Source organism: Anopheles merus, chromosome 2R (assembly GCF_017562075.2).
Source record: "Anopheles merus strain MAF chromosome 2R, AmerM5.1, whole genome shotgun sequence".
Taxonomy (NCBI): Eukaryota; Metazoa; Arthropoda; class Insecta; order Diptera; family Culicidae; genus Anopheles; species Anopheles merus.
Window position 1 is genome coordinate 27,340,406 of NC_054082.1, and position 17,336 is coordinate 27,357,741.

General features: G+C 51.7%; 4 protein-coding genes across 7 annotated transcripts; 1 reads left to right on the plus strand and 3 right to left on the minus strand.

The window, feature by feature from the left end:
- Position 1: 1 nt before the first annotated feature.
- LOC121589332 (probable RNA methyltransferase CG1239) lies at positions 2-1,105 on the minus strand. 2 transcript variants are annotated; one of them, XM_041908152.1, is made up of 2 exons: positions 890-1,105; positions 2-809 (listed from the first exon to the last, which is right to left on the minus strand). In XM_041908152.1, exons 1-2 carry the CDS (start codon positions 995-997, stop codon positions 57-59), a joined length of 861 nt encoding a protein of 286 aa, XP_041764086.1. In that variant the 5' UTR covers positions 998-1,105; the 3' UTR covers positions 2-56. The 2 variants fall into 2 exon arrangements, with proteins under 2 accessions (XP_041764086.1, XP_041764085.1); XM_041908151.1 differs by having other exon boundaries at positions 2-815; positions 890-1,099.
- Positions 1,106-2,347: 1,242 nt separating this feature from the next.
- On the minus strand, positions 2,348-4,681 carry LOC121590753 (lysosomal aspartic protease). Of its 2 annotated transcripts, none has more exons than XM_041910691.1 (4): positions 4,578-4,681; positions 4,111-4,234; positions 3,528-3,657; positions 2,348-3,446 (listed from the first exon to the last, which is right to left on the minus strand). In XM_041910691.1, the coding sequence occupies exons 2-4, from the start codon at positions 4,179-4,181 to the stop codon at positions 2,478-2,480; spliced, it is 1,170 nt and encodes a 389-aa protein (XP_041766625.1). In that variant the 5' UTR covers positions 4,182-4,234; positions 4,578-4,681; the 3' UTR covers positions 2,348-2,477. The 2 variants fall into 2 exon arrangements, with proteins under 2 accessions (XP_041766625.1, XP_041766624.1); XM_041910690.1 differs by having other exon boundaries at positions 4,499-4,590.
- Positions 4,682-4,927: 246 nt separating this feature from the next.
- On the plus strand, positions 4,928-10,803 carry LOC121590749 (zinc finger CCCH domain-containing protein 13). Of its 2 annotated transcripts, XM_041910686.1 has the most exons (6): positions 4,936-5,011; positions 5,686-5,871; positions 5,968-6,428; positions 6,687-6,944; positions 7,434-7,641; positions 7,712-10,803. In XM_041910686.1, the coding sequence occupies exons 2-6, from the start codon at positions 5,821-5,823 to the stop codon at positions 10,406-10,408; spliced, it is 3,675 nt and encodes a 1,224-aa protein (XP_041766620.1). In that variant the 5' UTR covers positions 4,936-5,011; positions 5,686-5,820; the 3' UTR covers positions 10,409-10,803. The 2 variants fall into 2 exon arrangements, with proteins under 2 accessions (XP_041766619.1, XP_041766620.1); XM_041910685.1 differs by having other exon boundaries at positions 4,928-5,871.
- A 44-nt stretch (positions 10,804-10,847) lies between these two features.
- On the minus strand, positions 10,848-17,209 carry LOC121590750 (bumetanide-sensitive sodium-(potassium)-chloride cotransporter-like). The gene is made up of 8 exons (XM_041910687.1): positions 16,563-17,209; positions 15,298-15,612; positions 15,099-15,198; positions 14,631-15,021; positions 13,037-14,555; positions 12,444-12,953; positions 11,133-11,412; positions 10,848-11,054 (listed from the first exon to the last, which is right to left on the minus strand). The coding sequence occupies exons 2-8, from the start codon at positions 15,576-15,578 to the stop codon at positions 10,941-10,943; spliced, it is 3,195 nt and encodes a 1,064-aa protein (XP_041766621.1). The 5' UTR covers positions 15,579-15,612; positions 16,563-17,209; the 3' UTR covers positions 10,848-10,940.
- Between the last annotated feature and the right edge of the window lie 127 nt (positions 17,210-17,336).

The window sequence follows — 17,336 nt, forward strand, 5'->3', positions numbered from 1 at the left end:
ATACTTTAGAAACATTGATTTTAATCATCCGAAGAAATCGCGATGCCCATTTGCACCTACTTTCTGTACATTTGTAGTGGTCGTTGGAATCCGGCCGCCGAGTGCCGCTGTACCGGCAATTCCGTACACTCGCTAAACCCAACCTCCTCGCCCAGCAGGTACCGTTCGAACATTGTGGGCAAAAATTTTATGTTTTGAAAATTGCGCGCAATCGTTTCGTTTAGATTCTTGCGCCGTTTGTAGCTGCTCCACTGTTGCGCTTCCAGTATCAGCACACCGCCCGGGTGCAGCTGTCGGTACATGCGCTTGAACGCCAACCGCAGCCCATCGTCGCCAAAGTTGAGCTGCATCCATTTGGTCACCGAAAGGCACAGTATCACATCGAACTGAGGTTTTTCTAGCTCGAGCAGTGCGGCATCGTCGTAGATGTAGTTGGCGCGCTGGAATTCGACCAGCTCGATGCCGACCGTTCGACCGTTTATGTCGCCCATCTTGTTGCCCGCGATCAGCGTCGTTTTCCAGTGTTTGCGTGCGTCCCGAATCAGATCACCGTCGATGTCTATGCCCACGATGGAGGCGGGCTGGCAGGCTAGCGCTACCTGCACCGTAAGCGCTCCATTGTTGCAGCCAATGTCAAGAATCCGTTTCGATTCGAACAGTTCCCGCCGCTGCACGAACGCCCGCAACCGTGCGTCGTCGGCCGGAGTTGCATCGTGATTGCGGTAACCGTAGTAGCGGTTGTAGTTGCCGTAGGGAAATACCTTTTTCTGTCGCTTGTCCCTTTCTTTTGCCGCCCGTTTGGGTGCTTTCTGTTGCTAGAGAGCAAACGAAAATGAAAGATTTGTCATTAACAATGCTGCATCGCTCACCGCCCTGGTGTGTTCCTTACCATGTTTGATGTGCTGTGTTGTGTGGAATTTGACGCAGTATTTTCTTGTGCTTCGAGGGCATCGCTATGTGCAGGAAGTTTGTGGTTCGTAGTTACTGTTGAATTCATTTTTAAAGCTACACTTTGAATAACAATGCAAAGCTGAATATTTTACTGCGCTTCACCGGCTGAACATCATCAGCAGAGTGGCCAGATTATTTTTGCGGTTTTCGGTAGGCGCATCAAAATTTTATCGGTAGTTTTCGGTAGGAGTTTAAGATTATTTCGGTAGTTTTCGGTAGGCTTTGAAGTGTTGAGCGGGGGGGGGGGTTGTCGTAGATGGAAGCTACCCAAGCGCCACAGATTAAGCTTAAACGACTGGAAAATTGAATATCCATAGAAAAAAAAATGAAAGCTCCACAGCTTCATTGGTTTGATCAATAGATGGCGTATTACAACTCATCATTATATTGCTATCCTGTTCTTGCAATGTGTTTCGACAAGTTTCATCTTATCATGACCTATATAGCCTTATAACTTTCTGAGCAAAAATCTATGTGAATGGTCGTGTGGTCAGATACGTGGGTATCAACACCAACGACCATTACTCAAATCTCACTTGCTTCAGTACTGGTAGTTTCCGTTGGAGTTTAGTATTTAAACAATCGTATCGCTGTTCTAGTTCTAGCGATGCATAACTTCAATGCGAAACCATACAACAGTACAGAGGAAATGAGAAAGCTCTCCTCCAAGCGAGGAAGCTCCACAGGTTGGGTATCCCACAAACAGATAGATGGCGCCACCAGCTTTTTTGCTATTTTTAGAATACATGAGTCGTTTGCCGTCTGCTAAACGAAGTCTTTCTATATTCCGTTTAGGTAGAGAATTTGAGGCGTTTAGAAGCCGTTTAGTGGTCGTTTAGTGGATATGTGGCGCTTGGGAAGTCCTATACATTTTTCATGTTCGATGTCGTGTTCTATTGCTGCTAGAGCGCCGGGTTACATTATCTGTCAAATTGCATATACAATTTTATCAGCGCGTTCGAGTTCATGAAGTGCAGACACGGGCCTTAGTTGTCTCTGTTGAAGTTCTGGTTCTGGTTGCTAGTGATTTCCATACAGAGTTTAATACATTAAGTGATTTGGGAAATGGTAATATGACTTTTTGGTCAGTATTACGAAAAAATCTGTGATTTTCGGTAGGATAAATGAAAAATCGGTAGTTTTAGGGGGCTCATCTGTGAATCGGTAGGCATATCAAAAATCGGTAGGAATACAGATAAATCGGTATTTCTGGTCACTCTGATCATCAGCAAAAATGTAAACAAATGCAATGACAACTGTGCCGGTTTGGTTTGAGTTTTCGCTTTTGGTGGTCCGGAAATACTTCACCGCTTGAAAGATTTCGCACACGCGTGAAAGCTTTCATTCAAATCGCCAACGGCTCAATCAAACAAAAGAGAACTAAAAACACCATCGGTTTGTGTGGTTTGGAAATCAGAATTGTCAACTTTATTGTAAAAATAGCATGCAAATGGTAGCTTGTTCAGCTTCCCGACAATCCCACAATTTGGTTTTCGCTTTCAATTAAGCACCACCACCATCCCACTTTAGACGGCGGTTGCAAATCCGACACGATCGTTACCCATGTCGAACTCCGTGTAGTACTTGCCGATGAAAACGTCTCCCAAAATCCACAGCGGTCCGTTCGGTGGCGGAATATCGATGCCCATGAAACCGGACAGACAGATCGTTTTGCCCATCTGGGCGACGCGCAGAATGTAGTCGGCACCCTCCAGCGTGAACTGCTTGCCGCCGAGCGTGAACGTGATCTTGGGCAGGCTGGGAATCAGCGAACAGTCCACCATGTACTCGCCGTTCAGCACCGGCGTGCCACCGATGGCTTTGTTGATGGCCGTCACCTCCGCGACCGGGCCCGCAATCAGGCTGGTACCGGTATCGGCAATCGCTTCGCACCCATTATTGCAGTACTGGGCGTCGCCCACGGTGACGGAATCCATCTTGAACTGCCAGTACGCCTTCCGGTCCACGCTCAGGTAGGTAAAGTCGCCGGTGTAGTGCTTGGAGTCCGAGCCACCGAAAATGATCTCGCCACCCTCCGCAGCGCTCGGGTCGCGGTTCAGATAGAACGAAAACACCGGCGCATCGATCTTACCCTGGTTGAACATGTTGTAGAACACGGGCATTACGCCGTCGACGGAGATCGATTTGTAGGCCAGACCCAGAATACCGTCAAACTTGGCGGCCACAAACACCAGCCCCGGCTCTTGGATGGCTTCGGCGAACGTTTGCTTCTCCACCGGTACACCGCCGACCGTAACCGTATCGGTCGACAGATAGCCCGACAGGCTGCCCGTGCCGTACTGGATGTGGAAGGCCGTACCATTCTTCTCGAACGAGGACGACTTTTTGGCGTCGTACTTGTTGTGCATCAGGCAGGCAATGTTCGTGAAGGAGCACTGCTTCGACGGTACCCACAGGTTGGACGAGCCGGTATCGAACACCACCTTGAAGCTTTGGGGCGGTGTCCCGATCGAGATGGCACCAAAGTATTGAGCCTGCGGCGAAACGACAGTCGAAATTACACGTTAAAACCCATCCCATACAACGAAACAATTCAAATTACAGTACAAACTTACATCAAGATAGTTGGACAGCGGTTCCGGCACCGGGCCAGTTGCGGCTCCATACTTCAGACGGAGCTGTCTAACCTCGGTACCAACGCTACGGAAATGGTCACGAGCGGACGGGGCTTTGTGTAAAGCGACTCTACACGGAACCGGGTCGTGGGATGAGAAATGAAAAGAACAAAATTACGGTCAGATTGCTATTGCGGTTCAATGTATAGTAATCAAAAACAGCATCATTATCAAGCACAGGGGCAGCCGCGAGATGAACCACCGTATCAGAGGGCAGTGAAATGTAAATCGTAATGTGTCGAACGAATAGGCGACTGTGCCATGAAAATAATCGGTAATGAGATAGTGATTTATCAATCAACTAAAGTACCACCAGGCAGTAACTGTGCGAATGTATGAGTCACTTGCGACGCCATTCGTTCGCTTGGTTCTTTGTTGTGTTGCGGCAACACAACAGTCGGTTCCTAGTAGGCTGACCTAACGAACAGACACCACATATGCTGATAAGATGATAATTAAATTATAACGACCGAAAAGGTCCAAATGAAGTATGTACTAAAAAAATATATTTCCTCTAGCTTACCTGACGAAATCGGCATATCCGAGAACGGCCATCGCCAGAAGAACGATGGCGACGCCGAAAGTGCGTGCCATTTTGTACCTTGTTTCACCGAGACGAATGTTCCTCAATTGTCGATTTATAAGTGCTGCAGAAGGAAGGGAAACAAAGTTTAAACTTTAACACTTTTGTAGATTACACAAGCTGTTGAACTGTTCACTATCGCTTTTGGGTCGTAAATGTTTTTGTCAACACATATGCAGCCCGACACTTCTAGCAAACTGTAAAACTGCTGAGTCGCATAAAAAATGTAAAAAGCTAGGTGGTCAACCAACGTGGGGGGAAAATTTGTCATTTACGTCGCAGGAATGGAATTAAAAAAAGGTTTCACCAATATTGGAGATATGTTCACCTTTCTTTCCCGAATTTCACCAGCGCGTTTGATGTTATGAAAAAGTGAGACTGCACTTTTACGGCTTGCACTTGCTTACCTTTTTATACGGATGCGCTGTTCTTTCTCTCCGTTCTTGGAACTGACAGCCCACACTGCGTACAACCATTTTCCGTACACCGGCGAATTGCTTCGTCTGCAAAACGTCATCGATTTGTTGGTTATTGCCGATAAACGATGTATTTTAGCATTGAAATTTAAAAAAAATGGTGAATATGAAATAAAAAATGTCTCATTGTCTGTATAAAGTCAATAGTTTTCCCATATGCAGATTAAAATGAAACATACCAAAGATGACTGAATAAAAGGCCCACCTGCCAATAAAACACCTTGGTCTGACAGCGGTCTTGCCATCTGTCAACTCGTACCAAATCGGCAGAGCAAAGAAGAAAACTCGCCGTCGCTGTCAAAAAGAGGAAACAAGATTGAGAAGAAAAGTTTGGAGCTTGGCTGTGCGAGTGTGCAGAAAATTTCGTAAAAGAAAAAAAGCCCTAAAGCCAACTAACTATACACATTTCCAGTGTCCGCAAAACTGACGGCGAACGAAACCGCAACGGGTGTGGTGCTCGTGCTGCAGCAACTGTTCCTCCAACGGTGGTGTGGTGTCTCTTTTTGCAGGGATTTCTCTCCTCACGGCTGGGCTGCTGCCCGTGCCGAGCCCGCTTCCCTCCATGATGGCAGCGCACAGTTGAACGCCTTTGGCCGCGGTGCAAAAAATGTTTCTCAGCTAATCATTCTTCTTTCTTCTTTCTATATGATCGCGCCCGCGCGCGTATACTAATGGTGGTGTAAATTGCGCCCGAATTTGTGTGAATATATTGAAAAATTAAATCAAAACGCCGCTCTAACGCCGAAACCGACCCACTGCCAATCTGAACTTTGCCAAATCGATCGGTTTGTGTGATTGTGTGTGTGAACTTTTCCCTCCCCCTCTGCGAAATCAACATTTTGCACCTGGCCGTGGTTGAAAAACCATTCTGTTTGTGCTCCGATACTGTGTGTGTGTGTGTGGGGATGTGTTTCCCGTGAACGGTGGTGGTTTTTGCTACTGTTCCGTGGTGTGTTTGGTGCGACCTTACGCCCTGCTTGTCTGCGCCCGGATGCCGTACATGTAATCTCCACACCCAAACGCCGCAATAATGATACAGACCATACAGGATGTCAACGACTGCGTACCGCTGTACCTGCCACACAGCTTGTACCTCAAGCCGTTGGCCAAGTTCAACATTTCCGTTGCACTGCCCGCCTCCATCACTGGCAAAACCATCTCCAACTATGACGTTATGGAGAAGATGCGCCAGATGATACTGCCGGACAAGTTCTCCCTGCTAAAGGTAGCCTACAAACGGTAGTGAAAATTAAAAACGCAACGAGTTAAATGGAAATTTTTTCCTCGCCCTTCTCTTGCTTCTCTACACCACCACACGCAGGTCTCGAAGAGCACCGTCGGTTTCATACGGTTCGAGGGAGAGCTGGAGGATAAGGGCAAACTGAAAGCCGTCCTGTCGCGGCTCGACGGCCGCCCGCTGCGACTGACCGGGTTCGACGAGTCGGTCAAGGTGCGAGCATCGGAAGCGAAGGACGAGTTCCCGACCCGGCACGATTGGGACTCGTTTTTCCGCGATGCCCGCAACATGGACGAGATGAAGGCGGGCGAACGGCCGGACACGATCCATTTCAGCAATCTGCCAATCAAGTGGTTCTGCCCGCGCCATGCCGAGAACGAGGACGGCGCGAAGCCGAGCGAGAGCATCTTCAAGCGCATCTTCGAGAAGTTCGGCGAGGTGCGGGCGGTCGACATTCCGATTTGCGACCCGTACCGGCCGCAGATGAAGGCGCACATGTCCGGCATGAAGAAGTTTAGCTTCGATCAGGAGATGTACTTCGAAGGGTATGTGTTGTGTGCATATGTGTGTGTGTGATTGCGTGCTTTTACCGGCATCGGTCCGTTTCTCATCCCGTGGCGACCGAGGAGGAAGCCCAGCAACATGAGTGGAGGATCCCGAGGAAGCCGACGGTGGTCATGCCCAACCGTGTGGCCATCGCTTTTCTAAAGAGAATTTCTGTTTCGCTATGTGTTTTGTTTGTTTTTTTCTTCTCCTTTCTCTCTCCCCTTTCTTTCTCTTACGCGGTGTGTGTGTGTGTGTAGATATGTGCAGTTCTCCGAGTACGTCGGTTTCGTGAAAGCGATGGACGAGTTCCGAGGGATGAAGCTGGTGCGCAAGGAGGGCGAACGCAACCTGGCCATGACGATAGCGGTGGACTTCGATCGAACCAAGCATCTGAGCGACGCGACGGTGAAGAAGCGTCAAATCGTGCGCGACCGACTGATTGCCGCGGATCGGGAGAAGGAGGAGCTAGAGAAGAAGCGGGTGGCCGAGGAGGAGGCACGCAAGGAGCAAGAAAGGTTCGAACTGTTTGCGAATGTGTTAAACTATATCGCTTTATTAGGCCTCAAATGCATGAAGCGCGCTAGCAGCGGCCGCGTATAACTCGGATGTCAATCCTCGTAGCAATGAAATGTCCTTCGAACGCGCTACCGCGGAAACGCACAAATGCTCACGGTGCGTATCTCTGCGCAACTGTTATACGCAGGTCCACGCCCGCAGAAATGCGCTTCGTGTATTTGAGGCCTTAGAAACATATCCGTATGAGTTGAAATACTTATGTTAAACAGACCTGTTTACTATTTACTTTAACGCAAACGTTATGCTTTAAGTTTATTTTCTTCTTCTTCCGGAAAGTCCAAATGACAATGGCTTTGTTCAGCTTTCTAGGAGCCGGACACTTATATGCAATAGACAACCGTGACGTCGTTTTTTGAATTCCATAATGCATACCTTAATCAATCGCTTTTTTGCTATCTGTTTGATATTTTTTCCGTCTCCACTCGCAGAAAACGACAAGAAGAGTTGCGTCAGGCCGAAATTGAGCAGCAACTGCTGCGCGAACAGCGGCGCAAGGAAAAGCACTTGCAGAAGCTGCGACAGAAGGAGTCGGACGAGATTAACCAAAAGATCCGGTTGGAGGAAAAGAAACTGCTCGAAGCGCAGCGTAAACTGGAAAGCATTCGACTGCTCGATGCACTTTTCGATCGTATGAAGGTAAAGGTGTTATTTTTCTGCTAAAAAGGGGTACTATATTGTATCTAATGCATATTTTCATTCTCTACAGCTGAAGCAATCGCTAGAAAAGGGCAAGCGAAAAAGTATCGTGTCCAGCGATGGCGAGGGCATCGACACGATGAGCACATCGTCCATAAAAGATCGGCAAAAGAAGGCCAGCAAGCTGAAGGCGACGCAGGAGAAGGAGCTGGAAAAGATGCGTCTGCGGCTGAAGCAGGCAAAGGACGGCAGCGTGCTTAAGAAGGTGCTCAGCACGGGGCTGGGCGTGAAGGTGGAACGATCCCGCTCGCCGAGCATCAACACGATCAGTTCCGACGATGGCATTCTGAGCGATACGCCGCGCACCAAGACAAAAAAGAAACGCAAGTCGCAAACGAACTCGTCCAAAAAGTCGGATGGTTCCGGATCCTCTTCGTCCGACGGCTCGGACGAGGAGGAACTGCTATCGGGCGACGAGAAGGGCAAACGCGAAGAAGAACCACCAGCGGTGCAGCCACAGTATCCGGCCCAATCGATGCCGTACGATCGGGCGGTTGGGTATGGTCATCCGATGGTCCCGACGGCGGGCTACCCGCCTGCCAGCATGTATCCGACAATGGAATGGCCCGGCATGAGCTATCCGTACACGTACGATCCATTTTACGCCCAGTACTACAGCTCCATGGCCTATCGGGGTGCGTATCGTACTGCAACCAGGGGACCACGGTATCCCCGTGGCGGACAGGGCGGTGGTGTGTCGCGTGGTCGCGGTAGCGGTTATCGAGGCCGGGGAGGATATGATTATTACCGTGGTGGAGGAGGGCGCGATGATTACGACGAAGGTCGGTCGTACTCGCGCTCCAGGTCACGGTCAAGGTCACGGTCGCGGTCCCGCTCGCGGCATCGTCGCCGCAGTCGCAGTCGAAGCCGTCGTTCACGCTCGCGAAGCAGCCGTAGCCGCAGCCGCAGCCGTCGAAGAAGCCGAAGCCGTCGGTCCCGCTCCCGTTCCAGCTCACGATCCCGGTCGAGATCACGTTCGCGGTCCCGCACATCCAAATCCAACCATCGGCACAGCCGTAGCCGATCGAAATCACGATCCCGGTCGCACAGCCACCGCCGCAGCAAGCGGACACGTTCGCGCTCGCGCTCGGAGGATCACGCAAAGAAGGTGGCCGTGCAGATGTCGAAACCGACGTCGAAAAATCTCGTCTCAACCATCCGCGGGGCAACGCCACCGTCCCGATCGCGTTCCCGTTCGCGGGGTCACTCGCGCTCCAAGTCGCGGTCCCGCTCACACTCCCGCTCGCGCTCCAACTATAAGCACCGCTCCTCCCGACGCCATCGCTCGTCCCGGTCACGGCGCGAAGGTTCCGAGCGGGACCGTTCGAAACCACCGAAGGAACCGCCGGAACCTGCCGAACCGCCACTGGTGGTTGGCCCGATCGGACCGCGATCGCCACCGGAACCGGCACCCCAAATGCCACCAGCAGCAGCACAAGGTGAACCGGAGGCAGAAGATAGAATGGTCGCCGGTGGTCCACCACCACCACCCGAGCCACCGAACGGTATCGGTGCCGCTATGGACGATGAGGATGAGGAACCGTCCATGGTGTCGGAATCGTTCAAGAAGCATCGCATCATCGTGCGCACCGATACGCTCGGCGCGAAAACGACGAAAGAGATCGAAGAGGAGGTGCGCGAGCGGCTGTTGCGGCAGCAGATGGAGCGCGAGCTCGAAAAGCGCAAAGAGCGCGAACTCGAGAAGCAGAAAGAGCGCGAACTGGAAAAGCGCAAAGAGCGCGAGCTCGAGAAGCACCAAGAGCGTGAGCTCAAGAAGCGCAAAGAGCGCGAGCTGCAGAAACGAAAGGAAGCCGAACGGGAGGAAATGGAAGAGGAGGAAGAGGAGGAGGAAGAAGAAGAGGAAGAGGAGGAAGAGGAAGAGGACAGCGAAGATGAGGAGCGACGTAGACAGCAGCGGAAACAACAGCAGGCCGCCGCGAACGCGTCCAACCGACGTGTTCGTAATCACGCAAAACCTTCCGAACCGTCGGTGCACGGAAATGGACAGAAGCGCAAGGACGACAGCCATCGGAGCAGGAGCGAAAAGGTGCCGGAGCGCAGCGAAAGCCGGCATCGACCGAAGCGGTCCGATGGTCGCTCGAACGGGGAGAAGGGCGCCGCTCGCCATGAATCTTCCTCCTCGTCCGACTCGGAGGATGAGGAGGAGGAGGTAGAGGAGGAAGAAGAGGAAACGTCGGGAAGTAGCAGCGGGGAAGAGGAGCTCACCGATCCCAGACGCCGAAGAGGAGCTGCTGCTGATCGACCGCGTATTCCCCCCTCACCGCCCATGAGTCCCCGCGAGCGACGGCGCCGACGGTTTGCCGATGTACCGTCCTCCCTGGACGTCCGAAGGCATGGCAAAGAGCTGGACGGCAGACACACGGCGCTGGAAGAGAAGCGAGCCCGCGTGCCGATACGCCCACCGGCCGGTCGCGGAAGGTCTCGGGAGGATCGGCCACTGGAGCGTGACAACAACGGGCGCCAGCGTCGCTCGCCGAGCGGCGGCGCTAGAGGACGGCATGGGCAGCAAATGCGGCAGCGTAGCCGAAGTCGCGAGCATCATCGCAAATCGTCCCACGCTCGGCCGGACGAGCGCAGGGCGCCAGGCAGCAGTGGCGACGAGGCGCACGTACGCCGGAGAGGAGGGGGCGAAGTGAGGGTAGGGAGCCGACACCTCGGTGGCTACCGTATGAGTCGCCGTTCGTAGTAAGCGCTCCCTGTTTGCTGGGTGGTTCGAGCACCGAGCAAAGGGGGCACAGTTGGTGCAGTAAGCGCAATGTTTTAAAACAGCAAGCTAGCGATAGAATAGAACAAAACTTTCTCCGAACATTTACTTTACACCCGTTTAGAGCGGGGAAGGGTTTTCACGAACAGCCGTGAACAATCGTAAACAACATTGACTAGAGGACACCGCCTCATCCGGCAGAGTCTCGCGGGGGTAGCGATACACATTTCCCATTTTGCGACCGACGCCGCCGACTCACTGGTAGTAGCAAAAAGCACTGAAGTAGGGCTAGAGAACAGAGAGATTTGATGACCGACGGCACTGCCCTGTGCGAGAGTGCGAATAACAGTGTGTAAAAGTGTATAACATAACGTGTATGTTTAGGTAATAAATCTTCTTTCTCCGATTTAAAGTCGCTTTCCATTTGCGTCCCATTTTAATTGCCATTAATTAACATCTATTTTAGTGTAGCAGCATTAAACCGAAAGCTCTCTCGACACGCAAATCACCGCACCTAGGAGTAGAACGTCAATACTGAAGTCTGGTTGCCGCGCACGAGCAACATCGGTGGCATGTCCTTGGACAGCATCTCCAACCAGGACATGTACAGCGAGGCCGAAACGGTACCCTGCGCGCGGGGGAGAACAAAGAACAATTTAAATGAACTTACACACACACACACGGCTGTTTCGGGCGACAAACGTACCATCCTCGGCATCGGCATGGACATCACGATCAAGCGTGCCTCGAGCGAATGCTCCAGCAGCATCTCCCTTAGCCGCAGCTGGCGATGGGTCTTTTCCGCCAGCGCAACCCGCTCCGGCGAGCTTAGCTCGGGTGGCGTCAGATGGGCCGGCAGATGGTCGAAGCTTTTCAGCAGCTGCTGGTGCAGCTGGACCGTTTCCGGCCGGGGCGGTTGCGTGACGTCCTGCAGCATTATGAGCGATGAGTAGTCGATCCGTAGCTTCGCCAGCAGGTTTGCCATGCTGTGTGCAGAGTGGGGAGCAAAAGGGAATCAGTGTGTAATGCCTCGCAAAGGTGAAGCCAGTGCTGCAAAATGTCATGAGCATCACGAGATTTTCACCAACGAAAACAATGAACATATCCGTGGTAGCTTGATGCTGATTGCTGATACTCAATGAAAGTGCGTCATGACAAGCCGACCGCGACATGCGAATTCTTGAGTTAAACCTGATACTCTGACTCACAAGCTGAGCTTAATGCCGTCACAAGCATAATCATGCCTTTTTGTGGCTGTGAACAGTGCTACCAAATGCCACTGTTTCTGCCACCAACACTCATGACTGAAACGAAGCTCAAATCGGCTCACGTACACAACTGAGCTGATCAGAGGTGAGACCCAAAAAGTTGGTGAATCAATCACATGCTTGATGACATTTTGTTTAGCACCCAACTCTTGGTTACTCACTTGGTCATGGCATTTTGTGTCGGTGATAATCACGACATTCTTGGCGTGTGGTTCCAAGCATCAAAATGAGCATGTTCTCTCGCTCTGCCTGCTTTGATTGTCTGTCGAGTCAAACAGCGCGAGAAAATATATTCATTTTGTTTCGTGGAACCACTCGCAAGCACCGCATATCTCCCATGACCATCGCGATGATCATCGACACAAAATGTCACAACCATGAGTTGGTCGCACAAAATGTCACATGTGATGGTCGCACCAACTGTTTGAGTCTCGTCTCTGATCATCCCAGTAGAGCTCGTGACGCTGACATCATTTTGGTTCAGCCGGAATTTGTCATGACTATCTAGGTGATATTTTGCAGAACTGATCACAGTAAAAAAGTCATAACATAGTGACTGACCAAGTCATGACCAAATGTCATGAAGCATGTATTGGTCACACCAATCGTTTTGAGTATCTCCTCTGATTATCACAATTGTGTACGTGTGTACAATTGTGTTGATATGGATTTTGTTCGAGTCAGATTTTTTATGACATTGACAGTGACATTTTGCAGCACTGGGTGAAGCAGCTAACGCAACTACTTACTTCTTCTGCTCCAGCTCCAGCTCCCGCTGCTGGTTGGTGAGGGCAAACACGCGCACCTTGCAGTCGGCCCACTTGGAACGCATCGAGAGGATGTAGGGTATGAGCATGGTAAGCCCACCGTCATCATACAGCCACCAGACATCGATCGTACCCTTCGGTTGCTTGTGCCGGAACACGTTCAGCCGGTCGTGCAGTTCGAGCGGCAGACAGGACTCGGCCCGCGTCGAGCACGCGATGCTTTCCCGGCTCGTGTTGGAAGGGCTTTCCGTTCGGCCCACCTTCCCGGCGCTCTGGAATCCAAGGTTGGAATCGACGTACATGAGCTTGTTGGTGGTTTGGTGGGCTGCGGAGGAGTCAATGATATGTTGCTGCAAGCTCGCCAAGGAATCGTTCGCGATCGTGCCCAAACTGCCGCCGGTGTTCGAAGGTCCGTCTGATGTTAGGTGGGACAAATCCAACCCATTCGGCAGTCGCAACACGGCCAATGACATCCGATTGTCAAACACATCGCTGTAAATTAACGGAAAAAATACATTCCACAGTACGGATACGAATGCACCATCATCATCATGATCCAGCGGCGCTAAACTCACTTCAGCACATTGTAGTACGTCTGTAGCTCCTGCACCGGACACCGCATCCAGTCCGCCTTGTACCCCACCAGCACAATGTTGGCCGACAGCTTGCCCACCCCGGACGTCTGTATTAACGCGCGCACCCCCTTCTCCAACCCAATGCCATCGATCAGCTGATAGAAGCCCTCGATCTTGCGCAGCTCCATAAAGCTGCGGCAGTCGCGCGACCGCAGCTCGCGCTTCCGGTGCGACAGCCGGTCCCGCACCACATCGCCCACAATTAGCAGCGCCTGGCGCTTCGTGATCTGGTGGGCCAGCTCGATCAGGGCGGGCCGGGTGGCCGGCTGCCCGGTCAGCACCAGCACCGACGGGTGATAGTTCTTCACGTGGTCGCCCACGCACTGCAGCTTGAGCGCGGCGGACAGCGCACTCTTGTAGCTTTGCGCCTGCGTGGTCGAGCCCCAGTTCACGTCCGGCTTGCGGTAGATGACGGCCAGATGCAGCACAAAGATCAGCACCATCGTCACGCCGGTCGAGATGATGTCGATCAGGAACATGATCAGCACACACAGCACCGTCCCGAGCAGGCTGACCCACTGGTTGTAGTACCGGAACGTCGGTCGCCAACCGATCGGCTTTACCGTGGCCGCGTGAAACGTGCAAAAGTTGATGAGCGCGTACGAGGCGAGATAAAAGTTGGAGATGAGCGGTGCCAGCAGGTTCAGGTTGGCGAGCAGCACAAACAGCACCGAGACGCACAGCACGAGCGCATAGCTGCGGTACGGTTCGTTCCGCTTGCCGAACCCTTGCGCGAAGTACGTCAGCCCCGGGTAGAGCCGGTCCGTCCCGAGCGCTTGAATGATGCGCGGCACGGACGTCAGATTCGTGAGCGCTGTCGAGAGCGTGGCGGCAAAGCAACCGGCATAGATAAGCGCACCGGACACGGCCATCAGCTGCATGATGCTGTAGTCGTTGTGCAGCCCGTAGCGGCAATGCTCCGGGCGTCCGGAGCTACAGCGACCGAACGTACCATTGACCAGATCGGCCAGGTCGCCCGATGCATCCCGGTAGCTGGCCGAACCGGCCAGCAGTACGAAGGCAACGTACGACAGGCCGGAAATGAGCAGCGCCAGCAGCGTCCCCTTCGGTATGGCCGTGGCCGGGTCCTTCAGCTCGCCGCAAATGTTGGCCCCCGCATGGACGCCCGTCACGCTCGGGAAGAATATGCCGAACACGCTGAAAAAGTCCTGCTCGATGCCCTCGCTGTGCCGGTAGTCCGGGCCAAGGTTGTCCACGAACCGTTCCCCGGACAGGCCGGTAAATCCTTTCGCCCGCTCGGCATCGGTGCGTGGCCCGAGCAGGACACCCACCGTGAAGCCACCGATCGCGAGCACGATCGCAACGACCAGCACATTCTGTGCCTTCGCTTCCCAGTCCATCCCGACCGCACAAACGATCACCATGAGCAGGATCATTAGCGTCCCGACGAGCCGCATATCGTTGACGCCACCGTCGAAGATTTTCACTCCAAAGCTTGCTGTGTGGTGAAAAAAAAAGTGGTTGCTTTGCTAGAGAACTTTGCCACCCGCTGGGCGGCGGCAGACACACCTACCGAGCAGCTGGTTGAGTGAGCTGCAAAACCCGATCGTGTTCATCGAGACCGAGACGGAGTTGGAGAAGGCGAGCACGATCCCGACCGCACCACCGAACTCGGGACCGAGCGAGCGCGATATGAGATAGTAGATGCCGCCGCCCTTCACCTTCCCGTTCGTGCACATCGCCGACAGGGAGAGGGTCGTTATCACGCACACCAGATACGAGAGGCCAATGATGAGCAGCGTCTCGAGAATGCCGGCCAGCGCGACAACCCAGCTAAGGCGCAGGAACAGCATCACGCCCCAGATGTTGAGCAGGCAGGGTATGAGCACACCCTGCACCCAGCCGAGCCGGATGCCAGCTTGATCTGGGCCTGTTTGACACGAATCATTCCTATCGTTTGCACCCTGCGGGGAGATGGGAAGCGTTGATGCGTCGAGCGGTGATGCGTGTGCGTGTACAAACTTGAGAACCCATGCCTTACCGTGTCCTGCTCGTCGAGATCACCGTGCAGCTCGCCGATCGAGGGCCGCCGGATCGCTTTCTGTGAGGTGCGGTAATGCTCCAGCCGTGGAAGGGGATCCCTAGCAATGGAAAGCGATCGCATTTTAAAAAGACTTGCACTGGAAACACCAAATGCACTACAAACTACCAGGCGTCTCCTTTGCCTTTTTTGCACTCACGTGGTCAGATGGTGGTCGGCATCGTGCGCACTGTCGGCACCGTTTGCCGTACGATCGTCGTACCCCGACTCGAGATCGATCGAGGCCCAGCTTTGCTCATCGTCTACGGTAAAGATGACCTTCGGCACATCAGTTGGCGGCGTTCCGTTCGGCGTCTTACGGCGCTCACCGTTCTGTACATTATTAGCACCACTCTCACCCGGGCGTACGCTTTTCGGCCTTCTTAACGAGCCTAGCACACGATGGGTTACGCTCACTATACCGTACTGTTCCCACACCATGCTTTAGTTTTTTGCCGCTATATGGAGCTGTCTGCTAAAGCGGTAAATAGAAAATTCAAAGCTTCTTACAAGCACAACCGTTCGTTACGATCGAGCCAGCCAAACTGCCAACCATACCATGCGATCGTGCATTGGACATTGAAAAAGTTTGGGAGGGAAGAAAAAACAAAACCCCACATTCACGCTGCTCCGTTCTCTGTGTTCTCGGGTTCAAGTTGTTTTGAGTAATTGGTGTAAATTTGGGTTATTTCGGGAAGATCAAGTAAAGTGGAGTGCCCGCCTTTTTGCGACAGCCGAACGGCGGGAAGGTGACAAGTGTCTAAGCAAACAAACGAGCAAATCAGCTGCTCGATCGTGCGTTACAAACAAGTGACAGAAAGCGAACGGTGATATTGCTGGAGTTGGTTTCACTTTTGTGTGTTATTAGCTAGCTAGTGAACGATTTGAGCTAGTGAACGATCATGGCTCGTTTTTGATGGTGCTACATGAATTATTGATTTGATTGATCAGCTGGAGCACACGACGTGTAATGTAAGATTGAAAGAAGGTCATATTATTCATGTTTCGAAGATCAGCGATCAGAGAGTTCACAAGTAAGCTACTATTACAAATATGTTTGCAAATATTTCAATCGTGATTTAATGATCATTTTAAAACATTCTAAATAATTTTATAAACACTTTCACTTTTGCCGAGTGCTCTATTCAATGCGTCCATTTTGCGCAAACGTGCTCAGTGGAAGTAACGGACCGGCTACCGGCCGGCACTGGTTCGCACCAGTTTGGTTCCGCTTACGATCGATCGGCAGTCCTTCGACAGGGAAACAAAACACCACCATTGATACAGCACAGTGTTGCTTTCCCAAACGTGTGTTGCTTAATTAGTGCGAATCATCTGGAAGCGTTTGGTTGCTAAATGGCTGGTTTATTCACACGGAAGCCCGGCAAACTTTCACACTTTTAGAGACGGTACAGCTACACTTACGTTTTGCTTTATATGTACGTATTGCAGCAAATAATATCTGTACTTTTACTCATTACACAGCGCCCAGTAACTATAAATTATAAGAGGATTGAGCTTTTTTTTTGACAGTTTTTGTATGCAACACTACACTTCGCGCACTTTCTCGGCGCACCTGTTAACAGAACGAACCGCTCAACTGTGCCGCCCAAGCTTAGGGTGTTGGGAAGTGTTTTACTGTGCCAATGTGCCTTTACGGTTAGTTTAAACAGCTGTGCGCGGTTCGTTTCAATGGTGGTCGTCAGTTTGGCTGTCGTTCCAGAATTTGGCACTATGCTCAAACGGTATAGGAATGCGGTACGTGTTAGTTCGGTGTACGGGGAAGCACCACCATCCACTGGGCTTCAATTTCTCGAACCTTTTTGTGGAAGCTCTTACCTGTTTGAAGTGTCTTTAAGTGTCGGTTACTCAATACAGCCATACTACAGGTGTAGCTAGTTAGCTGAGTAAAGTTACAGGGATCTCTAGACCATTGAGCCATTTTCGGAATTTTAGCAGTTGCCCTATAATTGGTTGGCACAGTTTCGATCTCAATGTTACACTTGTGCCTAAAATCGGACTCTAATGAAGATCCTGTCCACGACCGTTTTCGCTTTCCCTGCCCGTGTGCTTGGATTTTATTCCATTGCGTTTGACAATGTATGTTTTCTAGTTTCTATCTATTTAAATAATAAATTTATAATTTTTAAACTATGTCGAAGCTAGAAGAATTCTAGTTTTTTTTTAATGAAATTCTCC

Coding starts and splice junctions, on each gene's coding strand:
- LOC121589332 (XM_041908151.1), bottom strand. CDS start 997: ATGAATTCAACAGTAACTACGAACCACAAACTTCCTGCACATAGCGAT. Junction 816..889: donor AACACAGCACATCAAACATG/GTAAGGAACACA, acceptor TTTGCTCTCTAG/CAACAGAAAGCACCCAAACG.
- LOC121590753 (XM_041910691.1), bottom strand. CDS start 4,181: ATGGCACGCACTTTCGGCGTCGCCATCGTTCTTCTGGCGATGGCCGTT. Junction 3,658..4,110: donor GGATATGCCGATTTCGTCAG/GTAAGCTAGAGG, acceptor GGTTCCGTGTAG/AGTCGCTTTACACAAAGCCC. Junction 3,447..3,527: donor CGCTGTCCAACTATCTTGAT/GTAAGTTTGTAC, acceptor GTTTCGCCGCAG/GCTCAATACTTTGGTGCCAT.
- LOC121590749 (XM_041910685.1), top strand. CDS start 5,677: ATGATACAGACCATACAGGATGTCAACGACTGCGTACCGCTGTACCTG. Junction 6,429..6,686: donor CAGGAGATGTACTTCGAAGG/GTATGTGTTGTG, acceptor GTGTGTGTGTAG/ATATGTGCAGTTCTCCGAGT. Junction 6,945..7,433: donor GCACGCAAGGAGCAAGAAAG/GTTCGAACTGTT, acceptor CTCCACTCGCAG/AAAACGACAAGAAGAGTTGC.
- LOC121590750 (XM_041910687.1), bottom strand. CDS start 15,578: ATGGTGTGGGAACAGTACGGTATAGTGAGCGTAACCCATCGTGTGCTA. Junction 15,022..15,098: donor ATCTCGACGAGCAGGACACG/GTAAGGCATGGG, acceptor ATCTCCCCGCAG/GGTGCAAACGATAGGAATGA. Junction 12,954..13,036: donor ACGTACTACAATGTGCTGAA/GTGAGTTTAGCG, acceptor GTTAATTTACAG/CGATGTGTTTGACAATCGGA.